This window comes from Schistocerca piceifrons, chromosome 9 (genome assembly GCF_021461385.2).
Source record: "Schistocerca piceifrons isolate TAMUIC-IGC-003096 chromosome 9, iqSchPice1.1, whole genome shotgun sequence".
Classification (NCBI taxonomy): Eukaryota; Metazoa; Arthropoda; class Insecta; order Orthoptera; family Acrididae; genus Schistocerca; species Schistocerca piceifrons.
In genome coordinates this window covers 27,601,141-27,627,452 of record NC_060146.1, presented here as the reverse complement: position 1 = coordinate 27,627,452, position 26,312 = coordinate 27,601,141, and the positions used below count along the sequence as shown (strand labels likewise).

Here is a 26,312-nt window from a genome sequence, read left to right as displayed (position 1 = left end):
ATGTTAAATTAAAATTTTGAGCATTGATTATTTAAAAAAATTATTTCTTAGAAATTGTTCTATCTGATATTGTTTGTAATCCATGCCCAAAGCCGTTAAGTTGTTCCATGTGTTATGTGTGGCCTTCAGACTTATTGTTTGATTGTGATCTTTTAAGCCATTATGTAAATAAGTGGTTTGTAGAAAAATAAAGTTGTGTGTTTGATTGTGCAACCCACAATAACTGTTTATGGCCCCATCCACAACCTTAACCTTATCCTGTGCGCTGTCTGACTACCCATCAATCAGGTATCAGGAAGTGTGAGTCAGAGAAATGGAATGATAACTGGGTTGAAACACATCTTTTTTGGTTATAAACGTTTGTGTAGGTGTGTTATTATTGGAAAAGAAAAAATGGTCAAATGGCTCTGAGCACTATGGAACTCAACTTCTGAGGTCATCAGTCACCTAGAACGAAGAACTAGTTAAACTTAACTAACCTAACGACATCACACACATCCATGCCCAAGGCAGGATTCGAACCTGCGACCGTAGCAGTCGCGCGGTTCCAGACTGTAGCCCCTAGAACCGCTCCGTCACACTGGTCGTCTTTGAAAAGAAAGGCAGTTTTATAAGGAAAATTCTGTTATTATGAAAGTACAAAAGTTTATTAACATTACGCACACGAACACATATATACATAATGTGATCATACAAATTACATTTTTATCACACAAATAGTAGGAACTTTGTTTCTGTGTTTGATTAGTTAAGTATTACACCATGCAAATCACTGGCAAGAATAAAAAATTACGCTTTTTCCCATAAAAGTGGTTAGTCCAAAAAGATAGATTATGTTTCTGTGTTTGATTAGTTAAGTATTACACCATGCAAATCACTGGCAAGAATAAAAAATTACGCTTTTTCCCATAAAAGTGGTTAGTCCAAAAACATAGATTATGTTTCTGTGTTTGATTAGTTAAGTATTACACCATGCAAATCACTGGCAAGAATAAAAAATTACGGTTTTTCCCATAAAAGTGGTAAGTCCAAAAACATAGATTATATGGCTTTGGAACTGTATCATTACTTTTTCTTTATAATCGATTTCTCTCATACACCGAGCATCATCCAGTTATTTGTACCAAAGGAGAACAAGTGTATGCAAAGTGCATACATTGACTGTACATAGTGCTTTATAAAACATTTTTCCATCTTTTGTATAACTGTCAATCTGTGTATAACGCATTTATACTACATGAAAAACGTCTTATGAGACATTATGTACAGTCAGTGTACACAATTTATTTGTCAGGGGCACAAAATGTAAGCCAGTTGCTTATTATTCCAAAAGTAATCGCTGTAACTGTGAAACATTTATCCCACTGTGAGACAGAATGGTCAGTGCCTTCACTGAAAAATATTTCCAGTTGTCTATGGAATCATGATTGCACCCAGGCGTGCACTTCGTCGTTCAAAACAAATCGACGTCCACAAACGTCTCTCTCCTGGGATCCAAAAAAATGGAAATTACACGAGGAGAGGTCGGGTCTACATGGAGAACGTGTATGGGCTTCCCAAGAGTACTGCTGCAGCGTACTCTAAACAATTGTGACAACATGTGGGCGCGTCCATTAACAGTTATGGCGATTAATTTTGAAATAATGAACAGCTTACTTCCTTTTTTCCATCTGTCTCGTTTTAATCTGACTGCTCCTTATACAATTATTCTCCTCTAGTACAAAGGAATTGAGTATGACTGATACCGACCACAAAAAATAGTGCTGTATTGTATGATGCTGTTACTATCCTTCATGAAAGCTGCCTCCTAGTGCCTGTACAAAATATATAAAATAAGGTACGAACATATCAAATGACCAAATTGTTACCAGTTTTGTACAATCAAAATGAATTTGTGTCCATTTCCGTGTATCACCACAATTTTCTCATACTACAACTGTGTATACACATGCCGTGTGAGCAAATCACTTGTCGTAACTGAAGCACATCTGATGGATGATTTAGCTGTGACAGTTGTACATTTTTTGTGTCCTTGAGACTTCCATGTTCTGCCCATTGTTTGATCAGAAGTTCATATGAAGGCCAGTGAGCAGTCTACCTAGAAAGCTTTAGCATAGAGAGCAAAAGAAAGCAGTGAGGTGAAGAAACAGTCTTCGTCTTTTTTGCTACATAGAGCATATATAGCATAATTGACATTTTATATTGAGTGGTACACTGCCCAGAATGAACACAGATACATAATTATATCAGACACAGAAAAATAAATAATGTTACAACAGAACATTGATTAAGAGGAAAATTTTCCAAACACACGTATATGGAATCACACGATGGCTGTTATGCATGCACATTTATACCTCATCGTGCAGGACCATTCATTAAAAGCTTTTCTTCAAACGGTACTGGTCAAACTTCACAGTCACGATTATGCATTATTTAGGAAGACAGCAACGCCAATATGCAGGCTTGTTGTGTTATGAGAAGTAACAGTTTACCAAGACGTATGTCACGGACAGTGTTTATTCTATATTTCACAGCCCAACAAAACTTCATCTAAAAACACTCATTTTGCAGTCTTCCACCTTCTGGATAGTTTCAGCCCAAAATGTTTGAAACAATAGTAATATCAGTTTTTACCGACAACTTCCTGTAGTGAAAGTAGTTGCAGTTCAGCTGTAGAAATTATAAAAGTGAACACAACCACCTGTGATTTTGACGAGTATGACAATTTGTACCTCTGGAGTGGAGATCATCGCCCACCTCGACCGCTTCAGCAGCCTGCAGCAGAAGTCGTGCCACGCAGTCCACGTTGCCCTCCTCCTGCGCCACTTGCTGGGCCGTCTTTCCTGCTCTGTTCTGCACCCCCACAGGCGCACCTGCTCGGAGGAGCACAGTGACGACATCAGCGTGACCTTTACCAGCTGCCCGGTGCAGAGGGGTGTCACCGTTTACGGTCTGAGCCCGCACGTCCGCGCCGTTGCCCAGCAGGAAGGCGGCACACTCGGCATGGCCGTTGAGTGCAGCAAAGTGCAGCGCCGTGTAGCCGTCTGAGTCGCGTGCACGGATGTCCGACCCGGCAGCCAGCAGCAGGGCGGTGCACTCCACGTCCCCGTTGGCTGCTGCACAGTGCAGCGGCGTGCCGCCCTCGCCATCCAGCGTTGCCAGACTGGCGCCGGCGTTCAACAGGAGGCGGATGCAGTCGACGTTGCCAGCGTTCAGAGCTGTGTAGTGCAGAGGAGTCGATCCGTCGGCACTCTGAGCCAGCACGTCAGAGCCGCCGTGTACGAGAAGTTTCGTGCACTCGGTGTGACCACCTTGTGCTGCAAAGTGCAATGGAATGTAGCCGTCATTATTCTTTGCCTTCACGTCAGACCCACCATCTAGGAGAAGTCTTACGCAATCGGCGTGACCCTCTTCTGCCGCACGGTGCAGTGGGGTGGCCCTGTCACAATTCTGGTCGTGCACACTAGCACCCAACTCGATCAACAGCCTGACGCAGTCTGTGTTGCCCATAGCAACGGCAAAGTGCAGAGGCGTGTTACATGCGTTATCCTGTACTCGCACACTTGCACCGGCGTCTGTCAGCAACTTGACACACTCCACACTCCCCAACACGGCTGCAGCGTGGACCGGTGTATAACCCCCCGAGTCCCGTACGTTGACTTCTGCACCTGTCCCTACCAAGACCGCAACACATTCTGCATTGCCACCACCCGCTGCAATGCAGAGAGCAGTATCACCGCGGTTATCTGTCACGCACACGTCTGCGCCAGCATCTAACAGCACCCTCATACACTCTACACTGCCACTGCCTGCCGCACAGATCAGAGGTGTATCCCCATTTGAGTTCTGCCCATTGACGTCTGAACCACTTCTTATAAGCAGTCTCACACTGTCTGCATAGCCGTTCCTCGACGCCAAGTGCAGGGCTGTAGAGCCGTCTTCAGTTTCCGCCTGTACGTCTGCACCTGCTTCTAAGAGGAGCGAGATACACTCTGCACTCCCAGAGGTGGCGGCGTAGTGTAGTGCTGCATTGCCGTACTCATCTGTTTCGTTCACATCTGTACCGATATTTATAAGTGTGCGAAGAATGTCGGCATTGCCGACGGCTGCGTCATAGTGTAGTGATGAGATTGCTGGATGCTGCTGAAGTTCACCCTCTGTGGGAACTACTTTAAGCTTTATTCCTTGAGTGTCCCCTTTTGCAGACAGGCACAATAGTCGACCACCAGATTCTGCAAGCAGTCTCTGACATTTCTCACCTGGAACCACTGTCGCACGTTGCACTATTGTGCCCCCATCCACAAGCAACATGGCGCCCCTATCGTTACCTACCAGGTACATGTTGTGCAGCTCTGTCCATTCACATCCACTGGCGTTTGCTGTGGATAGAGCACCCCCATCTGGAACCCCTACAGCACAGCTGGGGCTAGAATCACCATCTACACCATGTCCTACCGCCTCTGTGGACACTTTTTGTTGCTGGCCAGTGTCCTGAATGTTTCTCAACTGGTCTGCACGATGATCTTTGGCTTTCAGATTTGTTACTGCGTCACCAGTTTCTTCTTCCGCTGTGTTGACATTTGCGCGTAAGAGTAAATTGTGAACCTGTAAAAGAGCATGAGTGTTTAGAACCCAATCGTGTGAGATTATTGGTTTAATTAGTGCTGAAGGTGTGGCAACGTCAGAGTCCTGTTATGTAAAAAAGATAATTTTAAAATAGGTTTTTATTCTTACAGTTGAAAGTTATTAGTTGATGAAACAGCCCACAGAAATACTGATCGTTCTTAGTGTCCAGTGGACACAATAAATGTGTTATCAAAAAGAATTTTATAACTTAGAAAACTCGTACATACTTATTAATGCGACTTACAGACTTAATCTTGATATCATCTGGAAGGGAAACAGCTCATATTTTGACTCTCATCGTACGCTAGTACAGTATCGCGTCACTGCAAGCGCTAGTGGCAATTGAAGTAAAGATGACAGTCTTTACTGATCCCCAGCATACTCGCTGCATGTTGTGGTTTGAAGAGTCGATATCTGAGAGAACTGTGTAACGTAATTTTCATACGTAGTACGGTAAAGATCCTTCCAGCAGCCTACTGTTTACAAGTGACATAATTGTTTTACTGAATCTGAATACTGAGTAAGACAAAAAATCCTCAAGTTGTCCATGTTCATCTGAAGATGTTGTAGAGTAAGTCAGACAAAGCTTCACGAACAGTCCTACAAAATCGAAATGGCGTCCTTCTCAAGAGATGGGCAGCTCACACATAACTATTTGGTGGGTCTCAAGAAAACGGTTGCATCTCAAACTGTGCAAGTCGATAATGGTGCAAGAATGAGAAGATACTAATAGGATTTCTCGTAAGGACTTTGTTTTGAAATGTTACGTTGGTTGAATGAAGATGAAGGTTTCATTGGAAAGATTATCTTGAGTGGTGACCTTTCACTTAAGTGGCAAAGTTAATAACACAACTGTAGAATTTGGGGCAGTAAAAATCCACTAAAATTCCTGGAACATGAATGTAATGTGCAAAATTGAATGTGTTTTGTGCACTAAGCAAGAGCAAAGCTAGTGGGACTTTTTTCCAAAAGAAAACTGTGAATGGGTTAGTGTACTTAGATACACTGGAAAACTTTTTAATCCCCCAGATTGACGTTGGTGCCCAGGAGCGCCACGCAGAGTTATGCAAGACTGCGCACCGCCACGCTACCTCCCTGACGTCTAGGATTTCCTGAATGTCCGCTTCCCAGGTAAATGAATTGGCCAAGGTGCACCAACTGCACTGCTGCCACGGCCACCGGACCAGGCACCTCTTCACCCGGACTGTCAGCATAGAAAATGGTACAAATCATATAAGAGGAAATTGTTTTTGACTGTCGTCGTGGTACCTGACAGCTTATTCAGCTATTGGCTACATTTAAATGCATGTCAATGATTCATTCTGAATAACAGCGAAAAATACGGTATTGAAGGTTCCGACCATAACCTGATAAATATGTCTACAGCAGTTGGAAATGTTATATAAAAAATAAAAAAAGAAGCACACATAAAGACATTAGTATCCTAAGTACATACAGTGATGTACAAGAAGTATATGAAGAGAAATATAGTAGTAGCTGACATACAACAGAAAGAAGTGAACAGCGTATAGAGAATGCAGCGTTGTCACACTCTCTATGGTACTTAGCGCTAATGTATCAAATATGGCAGTCAAAACAGTACAAATATAGTGTTACATAAATGTAATAATTATAGCATTTTCAGTTTATAGAAACGACAAGATTATAACCTACTTTTACACAACAAACAGTTACAGTTAATTAATTCATTGTTCCTAGATCGATGTCTACATTGTTATTTTCGCTCTGCAACGCAACGCCGAGAACATTTTGCCTACAGCGCAGAATATCAATCAAATAGAAATATGCTAGAAATGTACGGTATGGAGGCAGGTATGAATGCAGCAATACGATTCCGTGCATGACAGACAAATGCTCAGAATGTGCATACTACAAAAGTCTATATAATTGCTGCGTAGTTCTAACAGACTGTCAAAAAATTTTAAGAGAAGGGCATATATATGTGTTGTCTAAAGAACACAAAGGGGCTGTATAGTACTGTGTTCAACGGCCAACATAATGCTCGTACTAACGTAGGCATTGACCTATGCACAATATATTACTTAACTGTAACAGTTGGCCTTGTAAAAGGAGGTACAGTTTTCATAAACTGAAAATGCTTTGCTGTACTGCTTCTAATGCCATATTCGTTACATTAGTGGGTATACATATACTACATGGAACACTTTCTACAAACTGTTCACTTATTTGCGTTACATGTAGATCCGTATTTATATTTCTGTTGACCTGCTTTTTGTACATCACTGTATGTTCTTATGGTATTTGCGTCTTTATATGTACTTGTTTCTATATTTTATTACAAAACATTTTAACTGCCATAGACATTTATCAGGTTATGATCAGAACCTTCAGTATTGTATTCTGTACTCTTATTCAGAATGAAACATTGACAAGAATTTAAGTGTAGCCAGCAACTGAATATGCTTTCAGGTACTGTGAACTTCAGTCAAAATATTTTTCTCTTATACAATTTGAACCATTTACTATGTCAACGATCTGCTACTTACATAGTGTCCGTCCACGGTAAACTACATTTGAAATTTGTAAACGAGCATTGTATTTCAGTTTTATAATTTCAAACGTACTATTGTCTCATGTAGCATCTAGCATTTTAAGTTAACGTACTTTCATACAGTCTGATATAACAATAGAGCAATACATCAGTCTTCACCACCTATTATATTCCATTGGCTCTATCTGTACAACTTTCATATTTTTACATAATTAAAATTGTAATGCCCCTTCATCTGGTTTTTAAACTACTGCACCTATTTTTCATTATTTTGTATTATTCTGTAAAAATATCGTATGTTTACTGAACTGCCATCTGGCGGCAGCTGGCAGTACCTGCAAGTCTACCTACCGCTGTCAGCTGGGTAGCTTCGCCCAGTACTGTCGACAGACAAGACAGCTCCTTCAAAAAATGGTTCAAATGGCTCTGAGCACTATGGGACTTAACAGCTATGGTCATCAGTCCCCTAGAACTTAGAACTACTTAAACCTAACTAACCTAAGGACATCACACAACACCCAGTCATCACGAGACAGAGAAAATCCCTGACCACGCCGGGAATCGAACCCGGGAACCAGACAGCTCCTTAAACTGTCTCACCGTACCACTGTTACGTATCTGTTCTACTACACAATGACGTGCTGCATAGTGCAGCTAATAGGTATCTATTGCAACCAAACTTTCTTATTTACTTGTTATTCAAAAAATCTTGTCTAACATAATTTTTTACCTATGTCTGTGAATTGGTTCCACGAATGGTATTGAACTCTATCTTACAGGTCGCAATGGTGAACACGATTGTGACAAAGCGTCTTACTTCAGTAATCGATGCTTTAGTCGATGCTTTGTATTATGTGGTATGTATTATGAAAAATCATTAATTTCGTGAATTCTTTATATTATGAAAATCGCGCTGTTGGTTGTATATGCCTTCAGATCTGAAGATAGCCATTTAATTGGTCGAAATGAGGAACCGAAGAACTTATCCTTGCGATCCTGGCAAATAAAGAAGCTCTCCCACCGAAAACTAAACAATACATTTAAAGATCGCCTCCAACAGCACTGACAATGTCAGGTAATTGTAACTTCCAAGTGAAACCTCCCGTACAAAAGTATTCAGAGAAAACACTGCAGGCGTCAGTGGGCATGGGCCAGCGAACTCTCACGTCGAAGTATCATCAGTGTGTAAACAGAACCAGGGTATAACAGTGACAGAAATGCTGGTAGAAATGTTCACCATAATAAACGGCTCTGAGCACTATGCGACTTACCAGCTGAGGTCAGCAGTCCCCTAGAACTTAGAACTACTTAAACCTAACTAACCTAAGGATATCACACACATCCATGCCCGAGGCAGGATTCGAACCTGCGACCATAGTGGTCGCGCGGTTCCAGACTGAAGCGCTTAGAACCGCTCGGCCACACCGGCCGGCTCACCATAATACTGTAGCTCCATGTACATTGCCACACAATTGTCTCATATAAGAAGAGTTATTGTAAAACAATCATATTTACCTCCACATGACCTTCTTCCATAGCCTTTTCAGTGATAAGATCCAGCCAATCTTCCGCCATATTTGCACAGACCAAGGACACGGCAAACTGAAAAATATACACTATGTAAATAGTGTTGCAGTTTTTAAAACTCTTTCTCGATGTAAATACAGTTTACAGAGTCCGAACTGCTTGCATACAGTCCAGTCAACGAAAACCGAAAAGGTCGAATAGGGGAAAAATCGTGTAGTCGTAAATTTTTGTACAGTGGTGGGAGGGACAGTCCTGACCAATGAGGTGCGAGCAGTGATGTTGGGGACGGCGTTTAAAAGTATTTCGAAAACAGCGGCTTCTAACGAAAATATTTCCTTGCACAAAATTTCCTACAAAAACGGTCCTATTGATTTTCTCTCCAGAAGTAATACAGCCTTGGCGTTGCAGGGCACGGAAAACTCGCCTATTATTAAAAATAGTGTTTTAATGGTATTAAATTAATGTTTACTGTTAATTGAAGTGGGTTTAGGACAAATATTAAATGTATGTACTACATCTAAGTGCAGTCACTCGTATTAAGGGATAAATAGTGATCCAGGCGTGTAACAGGGTGGAAGGTAATACGCAGCTGGTAGAAGCTCAAAGGAAGTTACGTCGTGAGATTGGGGTCATGCACTGCCCTCTTTGATAGGTGTGCAAACGGAAGAGCAGGCAGGTGGTTCCCGCTCTCTCTACCCCACTACGTCACAAGAAGCAACTCCATGACGTTTCAGAGAGTTATACCGACCGCCTAGAGCGCGCATCAGGTATCTGTGATGACGCAGTGCACAGAAACACCCGGGGCTGTTTATTTTCCACCAAGTGCGTTAACACTGGATGAAATACAGATATGAGTAATTAAGAGAGACACATGGACAGATTCTGCATAAATATCTGCACAGTCTTCTACTCTCCTAAAGGGGAACCGATTCTTAGTCACTTCGTACGGCAGCTATAGCATTCTTGCGGAAAAGGAATTTTCCGCACCATCACGTTTACTTTTGCATTAGATTCACCTCCCTAGTATTTCCTGTCGAGTCCTCTTATATGAGTAGACAAAATAACTTCACGGAGCTTATGTTTATGTTTTGGAGTTATTTTTAGCCTATGAAATGAACGATTATTCGCAGTTGTTGAATGAGCTTTTATGGAAAAATGTAGGACAGCCGGAGCGTGCCCCTGGTGCAACTCGCTGCCAGTATGTTCTCCACAACGTCGATTTTATTACCGTCACTGTCATTGGCTGCAATACTTTTTACAGCACGAAGAGTATCAGGAGCATGACCGCAGCGTTGTCTCCCGCGCCATATGGAGAGCCCCACTGGATGAAAATTTCTCCGTCTGTAACAGAAGAAGGTCACCTAGGTGGGGGCTATCTCAACATCAGTTAAGCAATGGATGCAGCAGATTACTGTTATGGACTGGAACACGATCAGACTCATTCCACGACACGTATGCACGCCCTCGTTGGTTGGTGGACATATAGCAGATGTGTGACGAGTGGTTGCACTCAGTGCAGCCCACTCTGTAAGTGGCAGTGATTCCTGAATGGAAGAGGTTTCTGCGGCCTACCAAGAACAAAATTAATGGTGAGATCATTGCAGTATCTTTCCACTGAGTGACTATGACGCTGTTCGTGGCTTCACAATGTGCTGTAAAAGATAGACAACAGGAAGTCGCCGCATTTATCAATCCAGTCCCTTTCCTTCCCATCAACACTGAAAATGGATCACTGAGAACAACATGACATTTATAGGAACGTAACTCTACAAAAAATTAAAAAAAAAACGACGAGCAACGAAAGAATCATCCGAATGAGATGTAAATCGATAGATGTAATGATCTGATGTACAAGTACTCGCAAACATACGGATTACAGTTTCAGAAACATTGCATCATTTATTCGACAGATAGAACTTCAGATATTCAGCATGTCACTAACGTGCTGGCCGATCTCTGGTCGTTATGCAACGATTTTTTCCGCACTGGTGTTGACAGGCAGAGTTATGGGATGTCCTCCTGGGGAATATCGCGCCAGTTTCTCTCCATTAGATTGTCAAAGTTGTAAGACGTCGTGGTCTCCTGACCTTCATTGCTTACATATTCCGCCCTCACAATCATATTCCGCACATCAAGACGCTTCATTCGAACCCAAACTCGATAAGATAAAGTCAATATTGTATGAATTCATGTAAACGACCGTACGTAGCAACATTCAAACGGATAATTATTCAAGTTGAGTAGGCGCGGCTCTCAGCCATTCTGCCAAGTCAATAACAATCTTAAACTTTGTACAGAAATTTCATTAGCGAATCCTATCCTTGAGAGGTAACTTCACATTCCGAAAACAACCAGGAAATAACGTGTTGAGTTCATAACCAAAAGTGCCATTGTGATTCCTCAGAATTTTTGCAAAAAAAAAATAAATAAATAATAATTTTCGTTAGTTTCATGTATTTCTTACACTAACTAGCTCTACTGCAGTACCCAAGTATCCCGCTAGTTACGTAAGAAATTTTGTGAATTTTTGTGTCATTTCCTTACAGCAGACGACTCCAGAAGATATTTATTGCTGAAAGTTTTTCAGGCATTTCTCTTTAGAACGTTAGGAGCGTCTGTCCTGTAGTAGTGAGGGGATGGAAATTACATCTTGCAGGAGCCGCAGGGTAAAGGGAACATCTCAGATTAATCCGTTGCGCAGAATAACAGAATAGCAAAACCCACACGCTCACAAAGTCTCTAGCTGTTTGGAGGGCCCATAATGCTCCAAACTTTCTCGACTGGCGAGAGATCCGGCGACCTTACTGGGGGGTGGGGGGTGGGGGGTGGGGGGGGGGGAGGAAGGTGGGGTTTGGCAAACACGAAGACAAGCAGCAGGCACACGCGCTGTGTGCGGGCGGGCGCGCTGTCCAGCTGAAGTGTGAGCCCAGGGTGGCTTCCCAAGGAGGACAACAAAACGGGGCGTGGCACACCGTCGACGTGCGGCTGCGCTGTGAGGGCGCCGCGGGCGGCCATCACGACTGGTCGCCCGGCTGTACGGTGTGCGAACGTCAGGTCGGTATACCACCGCCAGTGACGTCCTATGTGATCAAAAGTATCCGGACACCCCCCCCCCCCCAAAATACGTTTTTCATATTGGGTGCATTGTGTTGCCACCTACTGCCAGGTACTCCAGATCTGCGACCTCAGTAGCCATCAGACATTGAGATAGACGAGAACGGGCCGCTCTGGAGAACTCACGGACTTTGAGCGTGGTCAGGTGACTGGGTGTCATACGTCTGTATGCCAGATTTCCACACTCCTAAACATGCGTAGGCCCACTATTTCCGCTGTGAAGTGAAATGGGAACGTGAAGGGACACGTGCAGCATAAAACCGTACAGCTTGAGCTCGTCTGTTGACTGACGGAGACTGCCGGCAGTTGAAGAGGGTCGTGATGTGCAGTAGGCAGACATATATTCGGACCATCACACAGGAATTCCAAACTGCATTTGAATCAACTGCAACTACTATGACAGTAAGGCAGGAGGTGAGAGAACTTGGATTTCACGGTCGAGTGGCTGCTCATATGCCACACATCACGCCGGTAAACGCCAAACGACGCCTCGTGTGGTGGTCAATTGAACAGTGGAGAAACCTTGTGTGCAGTGACGAATGACGGTACACAGTGTGGCGATCCGATGGCAGGGAGTGGGTACGGCGAATTCCTGGTGAACGTCATCTGCCAGCGTATGTAGAGCCAATAGTAGAATTCGGAGACGGTGGTGTTACGGTGTGGCCGTGTTTTTCATGGAGGGGGCTTGCAACCCTTCTTGTTTTGCGTGCCACTATAATAGCACAGGCCTACACTGATGTTTTAAGCACCTTCTTGCTTCCCGCTGTTGAAGAGCCATTCGGGGATGGCGATTGCATCTTCCAACACGATCGAGCACCTGTTCATGATTCACGGCCTGTGGCGGAGTGGTTACACGACAGTAACATCCTTGTAATGGACTGGCCTGCATGGAGTCCTGACCTGAATCCGGATAGTATGTAGATGTAAATCTGTAATAAATGTAAAGCTTTGGAAGAAATTTCTGTATTCTCATAATTTGAACACGTCTGTAGTGTGAATTTGCGTCAGTGGATTCAAGCTCTACAGTAACTCAGGCGCGGGCTTGTCGATAGTAACTTTGTGCAACGTGAAGTAGCAGAGTTTGTCAGGACGATGTGAGCGCAAGAGTTGCTCAGCGCGACGGCGAGTAATCCTTGCCGCAAAACGCTATCGATACCAGCGCAATGACGCTAATCTAATGTGTGTCAGTACGTGACTCGAAATTCGTGACTCGAAACGTACTGACACTGCCGAGTATAAAGAGGGGGCAGTGACGTGATACCAGTGCCCTTAGTGCCACAGCTCTCACAGACGGGGGTGCTGTGCTACACGGGCGCGGCCTCTGCTACAATGGGATGTGTAGTAAGAGCAGTAGTGGCTTACTAGCTGCGATAGTTCGTGCAAGGTTGGGTCTGTCAGTGTGGGTATCATGCATCAATACCGTGGCAGGCGATGGCCGTGTATCCCGGTCTGCCGCTGCATTCCTGGAACAGTCGAGATCGTTATATATTAGTGAGAGATCGGCCATAGATGTGTGTGGGGTGGGTATAGCTTGTCTGCATGTAGTGTACGGTACGGGTCCCCTGCTTGGTGCCGGTTTTTCGGCAGATTTATTCCAACTGGGTGTCCAGTGTGTGTGTGAAATCTTGTGGGACTTAACTGCTAAGGTCATCAGTCCCTAAGCTAACCTAAATTATCCTAAGGACAAACACACACACCGATGCCCGAGGGAGGACTCGAACCTCCGCCGGGACCAGCCGCACAGTCCATAACTGCAGCGCCCTAGACCGCTCGGGGGTGTCCAGTAATGGTGGCTGATAAACAGGGGCTCACCTGTACCGTTGTGTTTGCGTGTACTTGGCCATAGATGTTAGGTCCTTACAAGTATGTTTTTTGGTCTATTATGTTTCCATCTATGGCTGTGATCGTAGTTCCCCAGATTCAGAATGAACGGGTTCTGCGAATGTCTGGAGTTTCAGTATAGTCTTGTGGTGAGTTTGTGGATTTCCTCCGTGAGAGTCTCAAGTCGGTATTCCCGGTGAAGATCCGCGATACGTGTGTATCGTGGAGCGCTGCTTATGATTTTGAGTACTTTGTTTTGTACGATCTGCAGACGGCGCAGGCGTGTGGGCGCAGCGTATCCCCAGACAGGAGCTGCGTACGTCATCAGGGGTCGGATAAGTGTCATGTACATGGACCTCGACACCCTTCTGTTCAGTGTGCTATGCCTGTCGAGTATAGGGTAGAGATGTTTCAGCCTCGCGCTTGCTCTGTTGGTCACGTGTTGTATGTGGTCCCCCCCCCCCCCCCCAGAGTAATTTCCGGTCCAGCCACACACCGAGGTATTTGACTTTCTCACGGAAACGTATTGGGCGTGGATGTAGTGTTATTGGTCTGCAGTCTCGGTGTTTGTGCAGGTGCTTCGCACTTGTCGACGTTCACTCTAGCGCGCCATTTCTCTAACCGAGGCTCAGCCACTCTGCAGCCGTGAGCTGCCCTGTGGCCCGCCCCACGCCCTCCACTGCAGCACCCACGTACCTCTGGTGACTTCAAAATGATTACAAATTCAACAAAAATTGGGTGATCTGTTCAAGAGAAAGCGCTTCACAAATTGAGTAAGTCAGTAGCGTATTGGCTCGACTCTGGGCACTCGGCACCACCACTCCTGGCTGTGGGGCCGCATGCCGTGGGGCAGTCAGGCTGGTGTCCCACCGTCGGCTGGGGTACCTCCAGACACGTGCTCGTTCTAAACGAGACTTACAATATCTGATGAAAAGTACCCGGACAGCTGCCTAAAAATAATTTACAAGTTCTTGGCGCCCCCCATCGGCAATGCTTGAATTCAATATGGTGTTGCTCCAGCCTTAGCCTCGATAACAGCTTCACTCTCCCAGGCGTACGATCAATCAGGTGCTGGAAGGATTCTTGGGGAATGACGGGCCATTCTTCACGGAGTGCTGCACTGAGGAGAGGCCTGGCGCAATGCAACGTATTCTATAGAATATGTCGAGTCCTCCCTCGGGCATGGGTGTGTGTGTTTGTCCTTAGGATAATTTAGGCTAGCTTAGGGACTGATGACCTTAGCAGTTGAGTCCCATAAGATTTCACACACACACTGGACACCCAGTTGGAATAAACCTGCCGAAAAACCGGCACCAAGCAGGGGACCCGTACCGTACACTACATGCAGACAAGCTATACCCACCCCACACACATCTATGGCCGATCTCTCACTAATATATAACGATCTCGACTGTTCCAGGAATGCAGCGGCAGACCGGGATACACGGCCATCGCCTGCCACGGTATTGATGCATGATACCCACACTGACAGACCCAACCTTGCACGAACTATCGCAGCTAGTAAGCCACTACTGCTCTTACTACACATCCCATTGTAGCAGAGGCCGCGCCCGTGTAGCGCAGCACCCCCGTCTGTGAGAGCTGTGGCACTAAGGGCACTGGTATCACGTCACTGCCCCCTCTTTATACTCGGCAGTGTCAGTACGTTTCGAGTCACGAATTTCGAGTCACGTACTGACACACATTAGATTAGCGTCATTGCGCTGGTATCGATAGCGTTTTGCGGCAAGGATTACTCGCCGTCGCGCTGAGCAACTCTTGCGCTCACATCGTCCTGACAAACTCTGCTACTTCACGTTGCACAAAGTTACTATCGACAAGCCCGCGCCTGAGTTACTGTACAGCTTGAATCCACTGACGCAAATTCACACTACAGACGTGTTCAAATTATGAGAATACAGAAATTTCTTCCAAAGCTTTACATTTATTACAGATTTACATCTACATATTATATTCGTAGATTCAATACTTTGTATGCATGCCATCAACATTTTTATCCTGTCTGGCACAGTTTTTATTAACTTTTCACATGACATTCTAATATCATTGTCACGGTACCAGATTTCCTCTAGTTTCTCCATGAAATCTGTTTGGTGATTATTGCAAGTTTCCTTATCCTCCGTTTCACAATAGCCCCAAAAATTTTCAGTTGGGTTCATATCAGGGCTATTCCCTTGCCAGGGCAACACTTCGAGTTGCTTTTCTTCCAAGTACTTGGAAACACTTTTGGCTATGTGGCAAGGTGCCCCATCAAGCATAAAAATGGCGTCTTTATTAGGAAATCACTCCTTTATTTGGGGAAAAGTTTGTTTTCAAGGATTTCTTTATATTGTTCTTGCCTCATTGTTAACAATGTGTAATCTGCCATGACCTTTCACGAACATCACACTCCAGACTATAACGGAAGTTGGATGCCTCTCACATTGCTGCACACACTCAGCTTTGAACTGTTCTCCAGGTCTGGGAGGAACATACTGGCTGCTTTCTTCCATCACAGTGAATACAGATTCATCACTGAAGTATACCTGAAGTACGTGTACGAAATTGCTAGTTGGGAAAGTTGGGAATAGTAGCATAGGAGACCTGAACAGTCCCAGAATTCAAATGTGCATTTTTTCAGTATCAATGAAACATCACAATTTCAAGTCAAAACTCCTAACTTTAGATATCAGACCCACTTAATTTACAACATCATTGCACGTACCTTAGCCCAGTTGTCACTTGTGCACTCCTAAAATAGTTTAGCCCACGTCAATCTTTTGGTTTTCTGTTTTTTCCTCGGTCGGCATGCCTTTAAACGACAGTCAAAGAGCGTCATCCTCACTGCCACACGTGAAAGTTCAACACCCAAACCTGTCAGCTGACTGCTCATGTCTGTAGAGGTAAGGTTACCGTTCACTGTTGCCATGTTTGTAAGTATTGAAGTAGGAGTGATTTTTATTTTACGTCGATATTTTCCTTACCTGTATAGCTTGTATTCACCACCTTTCTGCACTGAAAGTTTGGTTGTGCTGACAGTTTTCTGTGATATTCTAGTTTTGTCAGCAATCTCTTGATGTGTATAACGATTTCAGCAAGAAGAGGTACCAGAGCCGAAACTATCTGAGGTGAAACATCTTTTGTCGTCCGCATAACCTCACTTTCTTTGGAAACTCCACGATTTATTCCTAGAGCTAAAAAACATGCAAGTTCACAAGGTACGATATATAATGTCTTGTTAATGTAGCAAGAAGTTGATAGAATAAATAACAAGACGAAGTACACCACAGAAACATAAAACATTACTGTAAACACAGTTTCAAAGTATGAACACAGACAACTAACACCAACACGATTTGGTGGGAAAATGACAAATGTTACCAACTGTGAAAAATTCAGTGATCTGTGAGTTGCTCGGAAGGGAAATTTCGTGGCATCAATCAAACCATTAAAACAAATGAATTATTACACTTTCTCTCTCCTATATTTACACCAGAAAAATCTAATAATTGGAACACGCCTGTAAAACTACCTTACGCGGTAGCGCCGCTACATTTTCCTCGACTGCACATGTACATCACATCTACCGATTTCCGTCCCATGCAAATAATTACTGGTGTAGTAAAGTGAAATTAAACCCAATATACAGACACGAGATCATTGAAGTTATTTTGTCTGCTCACGCACGAGATGTGGGCGGGAAACGCTGCGGAGGCAGGGTCCGTCTACGAAATGAAGAGAGGGCAGCTCTCGCGGTGGAGAAGCTGCCGCCGCGCGGGACGGCTCAGAGCCCGAGCAGTGCGCACACATTTACGTACGTACCGTCCATATGCGCCTCTCGTGTTGGTATTGTTCGTACCTCATAAGGTGTTAATGCACCCTGTGGGAAACAGACACCTGGTCAGGGCCGGCGCGACAGACGGCCTGCAGCCGCTCCTCGCGACGCTGTGGCCGTCACCCGCCCCCTGCTCACTCTGGACCATCGTCCCTCCAGATCTCCACCTGCCTTCTCTCCCACTTCTACACCCCCGGAAAGCAATTTATTACTTAACACTGATCTACTGCGGTCAGACGCGTTACACACATTTAACATTTGTTGTTAACCTACTTCATTTAACAGATAACAATAATTTTACACCACTGAAACACAATTCTTATTAATATGCGATTTTGCCATCCCCTGCAAACAATAAAGGTATACAGAAAAAATAAAGAAGACTTTTTTGCAGAAAATTTAATATAGTTTAATTTTGAACAAGGAAATTTTTTCTCTATAATCCGCGGTTTTCGAGATATTCAATAAGGATGTAAAAAAGTTACCTTTAAACGCCGTTGTTCGTGACACTTCCTCCTTCCCCTGTACAACAATTTGCGACTACATGCTTTTTCACATAATTTTCCTTGGTTGTTTGCTCTACACGCAATCTTTATACGGATTATACACCGTAGGAGGGGGTGTGTTCACTGCAGTTGACAAAAATACTGTCTCTACTGAGGTCGAATTTGTGACAGTGGAGCTATCAGCTCGCGTACAACAGGTCTAGGTGAAATCAGGCTCCTTGTTGTACGTTTTTACCGGCCATCTGATTCCGCTGTGACGCTTTTAAAGCCATTGACAGAAAGCGCACGAGCAGTAACACGGAGATAACCAGATCGCCCAGGGCGACTTTCAGCTACCGAGTGTAGACCGGAATGTCTACGGATTCATTCCACGGATACAGACAGACTACCGATATCCTTTTGAACACGTTTTCGGAATACTGTCTTGAGCAACTCTTTCAACACCTCACATCCAGTGGAAACATTTCAGACGTTGCATCTGCAAAGAAGCGGCTTGATCTAATCGACAGCATCACTACAGATACACGGATAGTTGACCATGATGTCATCATAGCGATTTCGGTTACTAAAGTTTGTAAATTAATCAACAAGGCTAGGAGAATATTTTTGCTAGGAAGGGTAGGTACACAGTTCTTAGCATACCACTTAGACAATGCATTAACGTCATTCAGTTCCAGTGCGATGGACGTGCTCTGGAGCACTATGTGCCGAGAAAGTGGATTAAGGACGGAAAATACCCACCGTAGTTTAATAACGAAATTCGAAAAATGATGAGGAAGCAAAGACTGTTGCACTCTCCGTTCAAAAGAGAGCGCCAAGATGACGACAGGCAAAAGTTACTTCGTCTATAGAAAGATCGATGCGCGAAATTTACAACTACCACCGACATGCCTTAGCAAAAGATCACCCCGAGATCTGGAGAAAATTCTGGTTCAAAATGGTTCAAATGGCTCTGAGCACTATGCGACTTAACTTCTGAGGTCATTACTCGCCTAGAACTTACAACTAATTAAATCTAACTAACCTAAGGACATCACACACATCCATGCCCGAGGCAGGATTCAAACCTGCGACCGTAGCGGTCGCTCGGCTCCAGACTGTAGTACCTAGAACCGCACGGCCACTCCGGCCAGCAAAATTCTGGTCTTACACAAAATCCTTAAGTGGGTCTAAGGCTTCTAGCCAGTCACTGGTTGACCAGTTTGGTGCGGCAGTAGAAGATACCAAAAGTAAAGCTTAAGTTTTAAATTTCGCATTTAAGAAATCGTTCGTGTAGGAAAATCACGCAAACGTACCGTCGTTTGATGATCGCACAGATCCCGTGTGTACAACATAGAAACCAGCATCCCTGGTGTAGAGAAATAACTGAAAGAGTTGAAAGCAAATGGGTCGCCAGGTCCTGACAGAGCCCTGCATTTATTACGAGCCTCTCACCCAGCTCCAAGTCCCAAGCGATTGGAAAAAAGCGCACGTGACTCCTGTACATAAAACGTTAGAACAGACCTGCTAAATTACAGATCAATATCTTTAACATCGGCTTGCTGCAGAATCCTTGAACATATTCTGAGTTCGAATATAATAAATTTTCTCGAGAGGAAAATCCTTCTGTCCACAAACTAGCACGGTTTTAGAAAGTATCGCTCGTCCGAAACTCAGCTTGCCCTATTGTCACATGTCCTGTGAACCATGGATGTAGGGCAACAGATTTCCGACAAGTATTTGACATGGTGGCGCGCTGCCGCCTGTTAACGAAGTTACGGGCATGCGGAAGAGGTTCCCAGATTTATGAGTAGCTCGGAGACGTCGTAAGTAATAGAGCCCAGCGTATTGTCCTCGACGGCGAATGTTCATCCGAGACAAGGGGGTTGCCAGGAGTGCCCAGGGAAGTGTAACGGGACCGTTGGTATTTTCGGCGTACTCCATCGGTAATGCTGGAATTCAGTATGGTGTTGGTCCACCCCTTAGCCTTGATGACAGTTTCCAATCTCGCAGTAATGCGATCAATCAGATCCTGCAAGGTTTCTTGGGAAATGACAGCCTATTCTTCACGGAGTGCTGCACTAAGGACAAGTATCGATGTCGGCCGGTGAGTCCTGGCACGAAGTCGGCGTACCAAAACATCCCAAATGTGTTCTATTTGATTCAGGTCAGGACTCCGTGCAGGCCAGTCCATTACAGGGATGTTATTATCGTATAACCACACCGCCACAGGCCGTGCATTATGAACAGGTGCTCGATCGTGTTGAAAGATGCAATCGCCACCCCCGAATGGCTCTTCAACAGTGAGAAGCAAGAAGGTGCTTAAAACATCAATGTAGGCCTGTGATGCGATAGTGTCACGCAAAACAACAAGGGGTGCAAGCCCCCTCCATGAAAAACACGACTACACCATAACACCACCGTCTCCGAATTTGACTTTTGGCACTACATACGCTGGCAGATGACGTTCACCGAGCATTCGCCATAGCCACACCCTGCCATAGGATCGCCACGTGGTGTACCGTGATTCGTCACTGCACACAATGTTTTTCCACTGTTCAATCGTCCAATTCTTACGCTCCTTACACCAAGTGAGGCCGCGTTTGACACGTAAGTGGCTTATGAGCAGCCGGTGGCCGTGAAATCCAAGTTTTCTCACCTCCCGCCTAACTCTCATAGTACTTGCAGTGGACCCAGATGCATTTTGGAATTCCTGTGTGATGGTCTGGATAGATGTCTGCCTATTGCACATTACGATCCTCTTCAGCTGTCATCACATAATGTAAATGATCCGGTAGACAGAATAAGCAGGAATCTGCGGCTGTTTGCTGAAGACGCTGTAACACGTCGTCGCTGAGTGACTGTAGGAGCATACAACGTGAATTGGAGAAAATCTGTAGGTAGTGTGATGAACGACAGCTAGCTCTGAGTGTAGAAAAATGTAAGCTGAGCCACGTGAGAAGGAAAAGAAATCAACAGCGTTCCAGCACAGCAACAGCAGTGCGGTACTTGACACACGTATAACGCTGCAAAAGAACATGAAATGAAATGAGAACGCAAGGATTGTAGTAGGGAAGGCGGATGGTCGACTTCGGTTTATTGGGAGAATTTTAGGAAAGTGTGGTTCATCAGTAAAGAAGAGCACGTATAAGACGCTGGTGCGACCCACGTTTGGGTAGACTACTGTTCCAGTGTTTGGAACGCGCACATAAGGAAGTCATCGGAGCAATTCACAGGGGGGCTGCTGGATTTCTTACCGGAAGGTTCTAACAACGCGAAAGTATTGCAAAGATGCGTCGGAAACTCAAATGGGAATGGTGGGCGACGTTCTGTTCGAGGAGCGCTGCTGCGAAAATTCAGAGAATCGGCATCTAAGGCTGACTGCAGAGCAGTACTACTGCCACCAACCTATGTTCCGCATGGCGTAAGGACCACGAAGAGGAGATAAAAGAGATTAGGGCTTGTAAGGAGGCATGTAGACACTCGTTTTTCCCTCGCTTTATTTGCGAGTGTAACAGGAAAGAAGCTGACATGTAGTGGTACAAGGCACCCTCCGCTACTCGCCACCTGGTTGTGTGTGTATTATGTATGTAGATGTAGATGTATTAGGTTGATGCATAAGATCGTGGCGTTTTTGTTTTGCATATTGGTATTCCGGTTGCTATGGATTTATTTATTGATTGGCATTTTTTATTTGTAGATGGCTATTGCTATTTAAGTTTGCATATTGTCATTTGGTCATTCGAGTGGAGCTGTGGACGCTAAGAACTCCAGTGCAAGTTGTAGAAATGGGAACATTGCGACGTATTTTACTGTTTGAGTTCAATGGAGGGGCGACAGCAGCGGAGGCAGACAGAAACATTTGCGCCGTGTATGAGGATAACGCCATTGGGCAGATCACGGCAAGAAAATGGTTTTCTCGTTTCAACAAGGATTCTCTTAGTATTACTTGTTCTCCACTTTCAGGAAGATCTCTGGAGTTTGATGATGGTCGTTAAAATCCACAATGATCCGCGTCAGCGTACTCGAGAATAGGCAAATGAGACGAACTGAGATCATCCCGCGATCGTGCGACGTTTGAATGCAATGAGAAGTGTTCAAAAACTGGGTATATGGGTACCGCATGATCTAAGGCAGAATCACAAAACTCAGCGGATGGCGATATGCGCATCTCTACTTGCTGATCACCTATTGGCTCGTGAACAACACCGACTGTTCCTATCCCGAATCGTTAGTGGTGACGATACGTGATGTCTCTATGCTAACGTAGGGGAGAGATTAACTGGCTGAGTGGAAACAAAGCGGCAACTCCCCGTACAAGAGATGATGCTATGGATCTGGTGGAACAGTGACTCAGTGGTACACACTGTGAATTGCTTCCCGCAGCTGTAACCACCACTGCTGACGTTTACTTGTCAACAGCTGAGACGCCTTGCAGACGCACTCCGAGAACAACGATCAGGAAGACTGCCTCAAGTGATGCTGTTCCGCGATAACGCCCGTCCACATTTTGCTAGACTGACGAAAAACACTGTAGAGGAGTCGGGTTGCAGCCGCGCTATTCACCACATCTTACCCTCTCAGATTTTCAGTTTCTCCGCTCTCTATAGAACAACCTTTAAGGAACTTCTTTTCCGGATGAAAATACACTAAGAACATGGCTGGACGAGTTCTTCGGCTCAAAACTACGTGGTTTCTACGGTCGCGGAATCGAAAAGTTACTCCAGCACTGGTAGACTGCTGTAAATAATGAGGGAGAATATATCATTGATGAATAAAGTGTCAGTTATGTGTATTTTTAATGCTTGTGATGTTTATAGAACTTATGGAAAAACGGTACGAACTTATGCAGCAACCGAATGGAACCTTTAACTAATATGTGACGCATTGGCAGAGAGAACGTGTGGCAAAATGCTGATGTCCCCACATCCATAGATTCATAGAAAACACATCTGGCTCACAGCGTTTTGTCTCGCAAACTTGCATCTTCACATATTAAAAGTTTGTTCTGGTGTGACACCATATAGACCTCTGACATGTTGAGCGGCCCATTGCGGAGTGCATTCGCCCACTACACAAATGTCGCATTACAGACTTCGTGTCATCAGACAGAAATCGTAGTCACATTTGGCGTTCCTGCAGGACGAAGCAACCCGTCCGCGCCGCAGTGCGCAGGCTGTTATGTCAGCCTTACCGTCATGCCTTCCCACAGGCAGCTGACGAGCTTCGTCAGCACGACGACGCACATCGAGACACGGCTAATGCGACGCAGTGTGGCCTTCATAGTGTGGAACAGCAGCGCTTGCCAGCAAATTGGGACATGGACAACTGAGAACTTGCTCGATCTCCTGAGGCAGCATCCACCGTTGCCGAATTGCAACATAAGGTGCAAGGTGCTTGCGCGTCACACAGTACGGATCTTGGACGAGAATAGGGACTTTCTCCCCAACCTGATTATGTCGGATGAGGCACACTTTGAAATGACAGGCCATATCAACAACCACACCGAGCGGTAATGGAGTAATGTCCGTCCACAGGAACTCCACGAAAAAGTCTTTTTTTAATGACAATCAATTCGGAACGTTGCAGATGCGTCCTGACGACTTTTTTGACTGCTGAAATGCAGAGGCAGGCGTTGATTTGGTATCAGTTTATTTCTAGCAAGACGTGGAAACTGCGACGACGGCGGCAGATGTGATGGGACCGGTGTACACGGCGTTCGCAGGCAGGGCCGTCTCGCGTTTCGGGGATATACCGTGGCCAGCCAGGTCTCCCGATCTGGGCGCTTGCAATTTCTTTCTGTCGGGGCACATCGAGTGCCAAATGTAAGCATCACAAGCCTCCAAATTAGAGATTCTGAGGGGAATCCACCTTGAAGAGGTTCAGGCAGTTCTACAGGAAAACCTGCTGAAAGTAGTGCATAGCTCCACTCATCGCGTCTGTCACTGCGTCACAGGATATGGTGGCCGTCTAACGTATGTAATTTTAAAATAAATAGATAAAAAAAACTGACTTCAGTTATTGTGTCATAAAATGACATTCTGTTACTCATCAATTACTACTCTCATCTTTCACATTCTCTCTGTAGTGTTACTGTTGGGCCTATAACAAAATTGTAATAGTTTCTGCAGGGCCCAGTACCATCAAGATAAGCTTAAACAATGGTTATCCACTCCCTAAGGGAAAGAAAATAATCGTATATCACCTAAAAATACACTACTGGCCATTAAAATTGCTACACCACGAAGATGACGTGCTACAGACGCGAAATTTAACCGTGAGGAAAAAGATACTGTGATATGCAAATGATTAGCTTTTCAGAGCATTCACACAAGCTTGGCACCAGTGCTGACACCAACAACGTGCTGACATGAGCAACGTTTCCAACCGATTTCTCATACACAAACAGCGATTGACCGGCGTTGCCTGGTGAAACGTTGTTGTGATGCCTCGTGTAAGGAGGAGAAACGGGTACCATCAGGTTTCCGACTTTGATAAAGGTCGGATTGAAGCCTATCGCGATTGCGGGTTATCGTATCGCGACATTGCTGCTCGCGTCGGTCGAGATCCGATGACTGTTAGCAGAATATGGAATCGGTGGGTTCAGGAGGGTAATATGGAAAGTACTGCTAGATCGCAACGGCCTCTTATCACTAGCAGTCGAGATGACAGGCATCTTATCCGCATGGCTGTAACGGATCGTGCAGCCACGTCTCGATCCCTGAGTCAACAGATGGGGACGTTTGCAAGACAACAACCATCTGCACGATCAATTCGACGACGTTTGCAGCAGCATGGACTATCAGCTCGGAGACCGTGGCTGCGGTTACCCTTGACGCTGCATAACAGACAGGAGCGCGTGTAATGGTGTACTCAACAACGAACTTGAGTGCATGAATGACAACACGTCATTTTTTCGGATGAATCCAGGTTCTGTTTCCAGAATCATGATGGTCGCATCCGTGTTTGGCGACATCGCGGTGAACGCACATTGGAAGCGTGTATTCGTCATCGCCATACTGGCGTATCACCCGGCGTGATGGTGTCGGGTGCCATTGGTTACACGTCTCGGTCACCTCTTGTTGGCATTGACGGCACTTTGAACAGTGGACGTTACATTTCAGATGTGTTACGACCCGTGGCTCTACCCTTCATTCGATCCCTGCGAAACCCTACATTTCAGCAGGATAATGCACGACCGCATGTTGCAGGTCCTGTACGGACCTCTCTGGGTACAGAAAATATTCGACTGCTGCCCTGGCCAGCACATTCTCCAGATCTCTCTTTTTTTTTTTTTTGGTCATCAGTCTACTGACTGGTTTGATGCGGCCCGCCACGAATTCCTTTCCTGTGCTAATGCTAACCTCTTCATCTCAGAGTCGCACTTGCAACCTACGTCCTCAATTATTTGCTTGACGTATTCCAATCTCTGTCTTCCTCTACAGTTTTTGGCCTCTAAAGCTCCCTCTAGTACCATGAAAGTCATTCCCTCATGTCTTAGCAGATGTCCTATCATCCTGTCCCTTCTCCTTATCAGTGTTTTCCACATATTCCTTTCCTCTCCGATTCTGCGTAGAACCTCCTCATTCCTTACCTTATCAGTCCACCTAATTTTCAACATTCGTCTATAGCACCACATCTCAAATGCTTAGATTCTCTTCTGTTCCGGTTTTCCCACAGTCCATGTTTCACTACCATACAATGCTGTACTCCAGACGTACATCCTCAGAAGTTTCTTCCTTAAATTAAGGCCGGTATTTGATATTAGTAGACTTCTCATGGCCAGAAATGCCTTTTTTGCCATAGCGAGTCTGCTTTTGATGTCCTTGCTCCGTCCGTCATTGGTTATTTTACTGCCTAGGTAGCAGAATTCCTTAACTTCATTGACTTCGTGACCATCAATCCTGATGTTAAGTTTCTCGCTGTTCTCATTTCTACTACTTCTCATTACCTTCGTCTTTCTCCGATTTACTCTCAAACCATACTGTGTACTCATTAGACTGTTCATTCCGTTCAGCAGATCATTTAATTCTTTTTCACTTTCACTCATGATAGCAATGTCATCAGCGAATCGTATCATTGATATCCTTTCACCTTGTATTTTAATTCCACTCCTGAACCTTTCTTTTATTTCCATCATTGCTTCCTTGATGTACAGATTGAAGAGTAGGGGCGAAAGGCTACAGCCTTGTCTTACACCCTTCTTAATACGAGCACTTCGTTCTTGATCGTCCACTCTTATTATTCCCTCTTGGTTGTTGTACATATTGTATATGACCCGTCTCTCCCTACAGCTTACCCCTACTTTTTTCAGAATCTCGAACAGCTTGCACCATTTTATATTGTCGAACGCTTTTTCCAGGTCGAC

The 26,312-nt window shown here is 44.9% G+C and overlaps 1 protein-coding gene across 1 annotated transcript in view; it reads right to left on the bottom strand.

The window, feature by feature from the left end:
* Nucleotides 1–746: 746 nt before the first annotated feature.
* Nucleotides 747–26,312, bottom strand: part of LOC124717248 — a 105,503-nt gene continuing 79,937 nt past the window's right edge. The window contains exons 5-6 of the mRNA XM_047244049.1: nt 8,678–8,764; nt 747–4,608 (exon numbers count right to left, since the gene is read on the bottom strand). Of these exons, the coding sequence (XP_047100005.1) occupies nt 2,683–4,608; nt 8,678–8,764 (2,013 nt within the window). The 3' untranslated portion in view covers nt 747–2,682. The remainder of the gene's footprint in view (nt 4,609–8,677; nt 8,765–26,312) is intronic.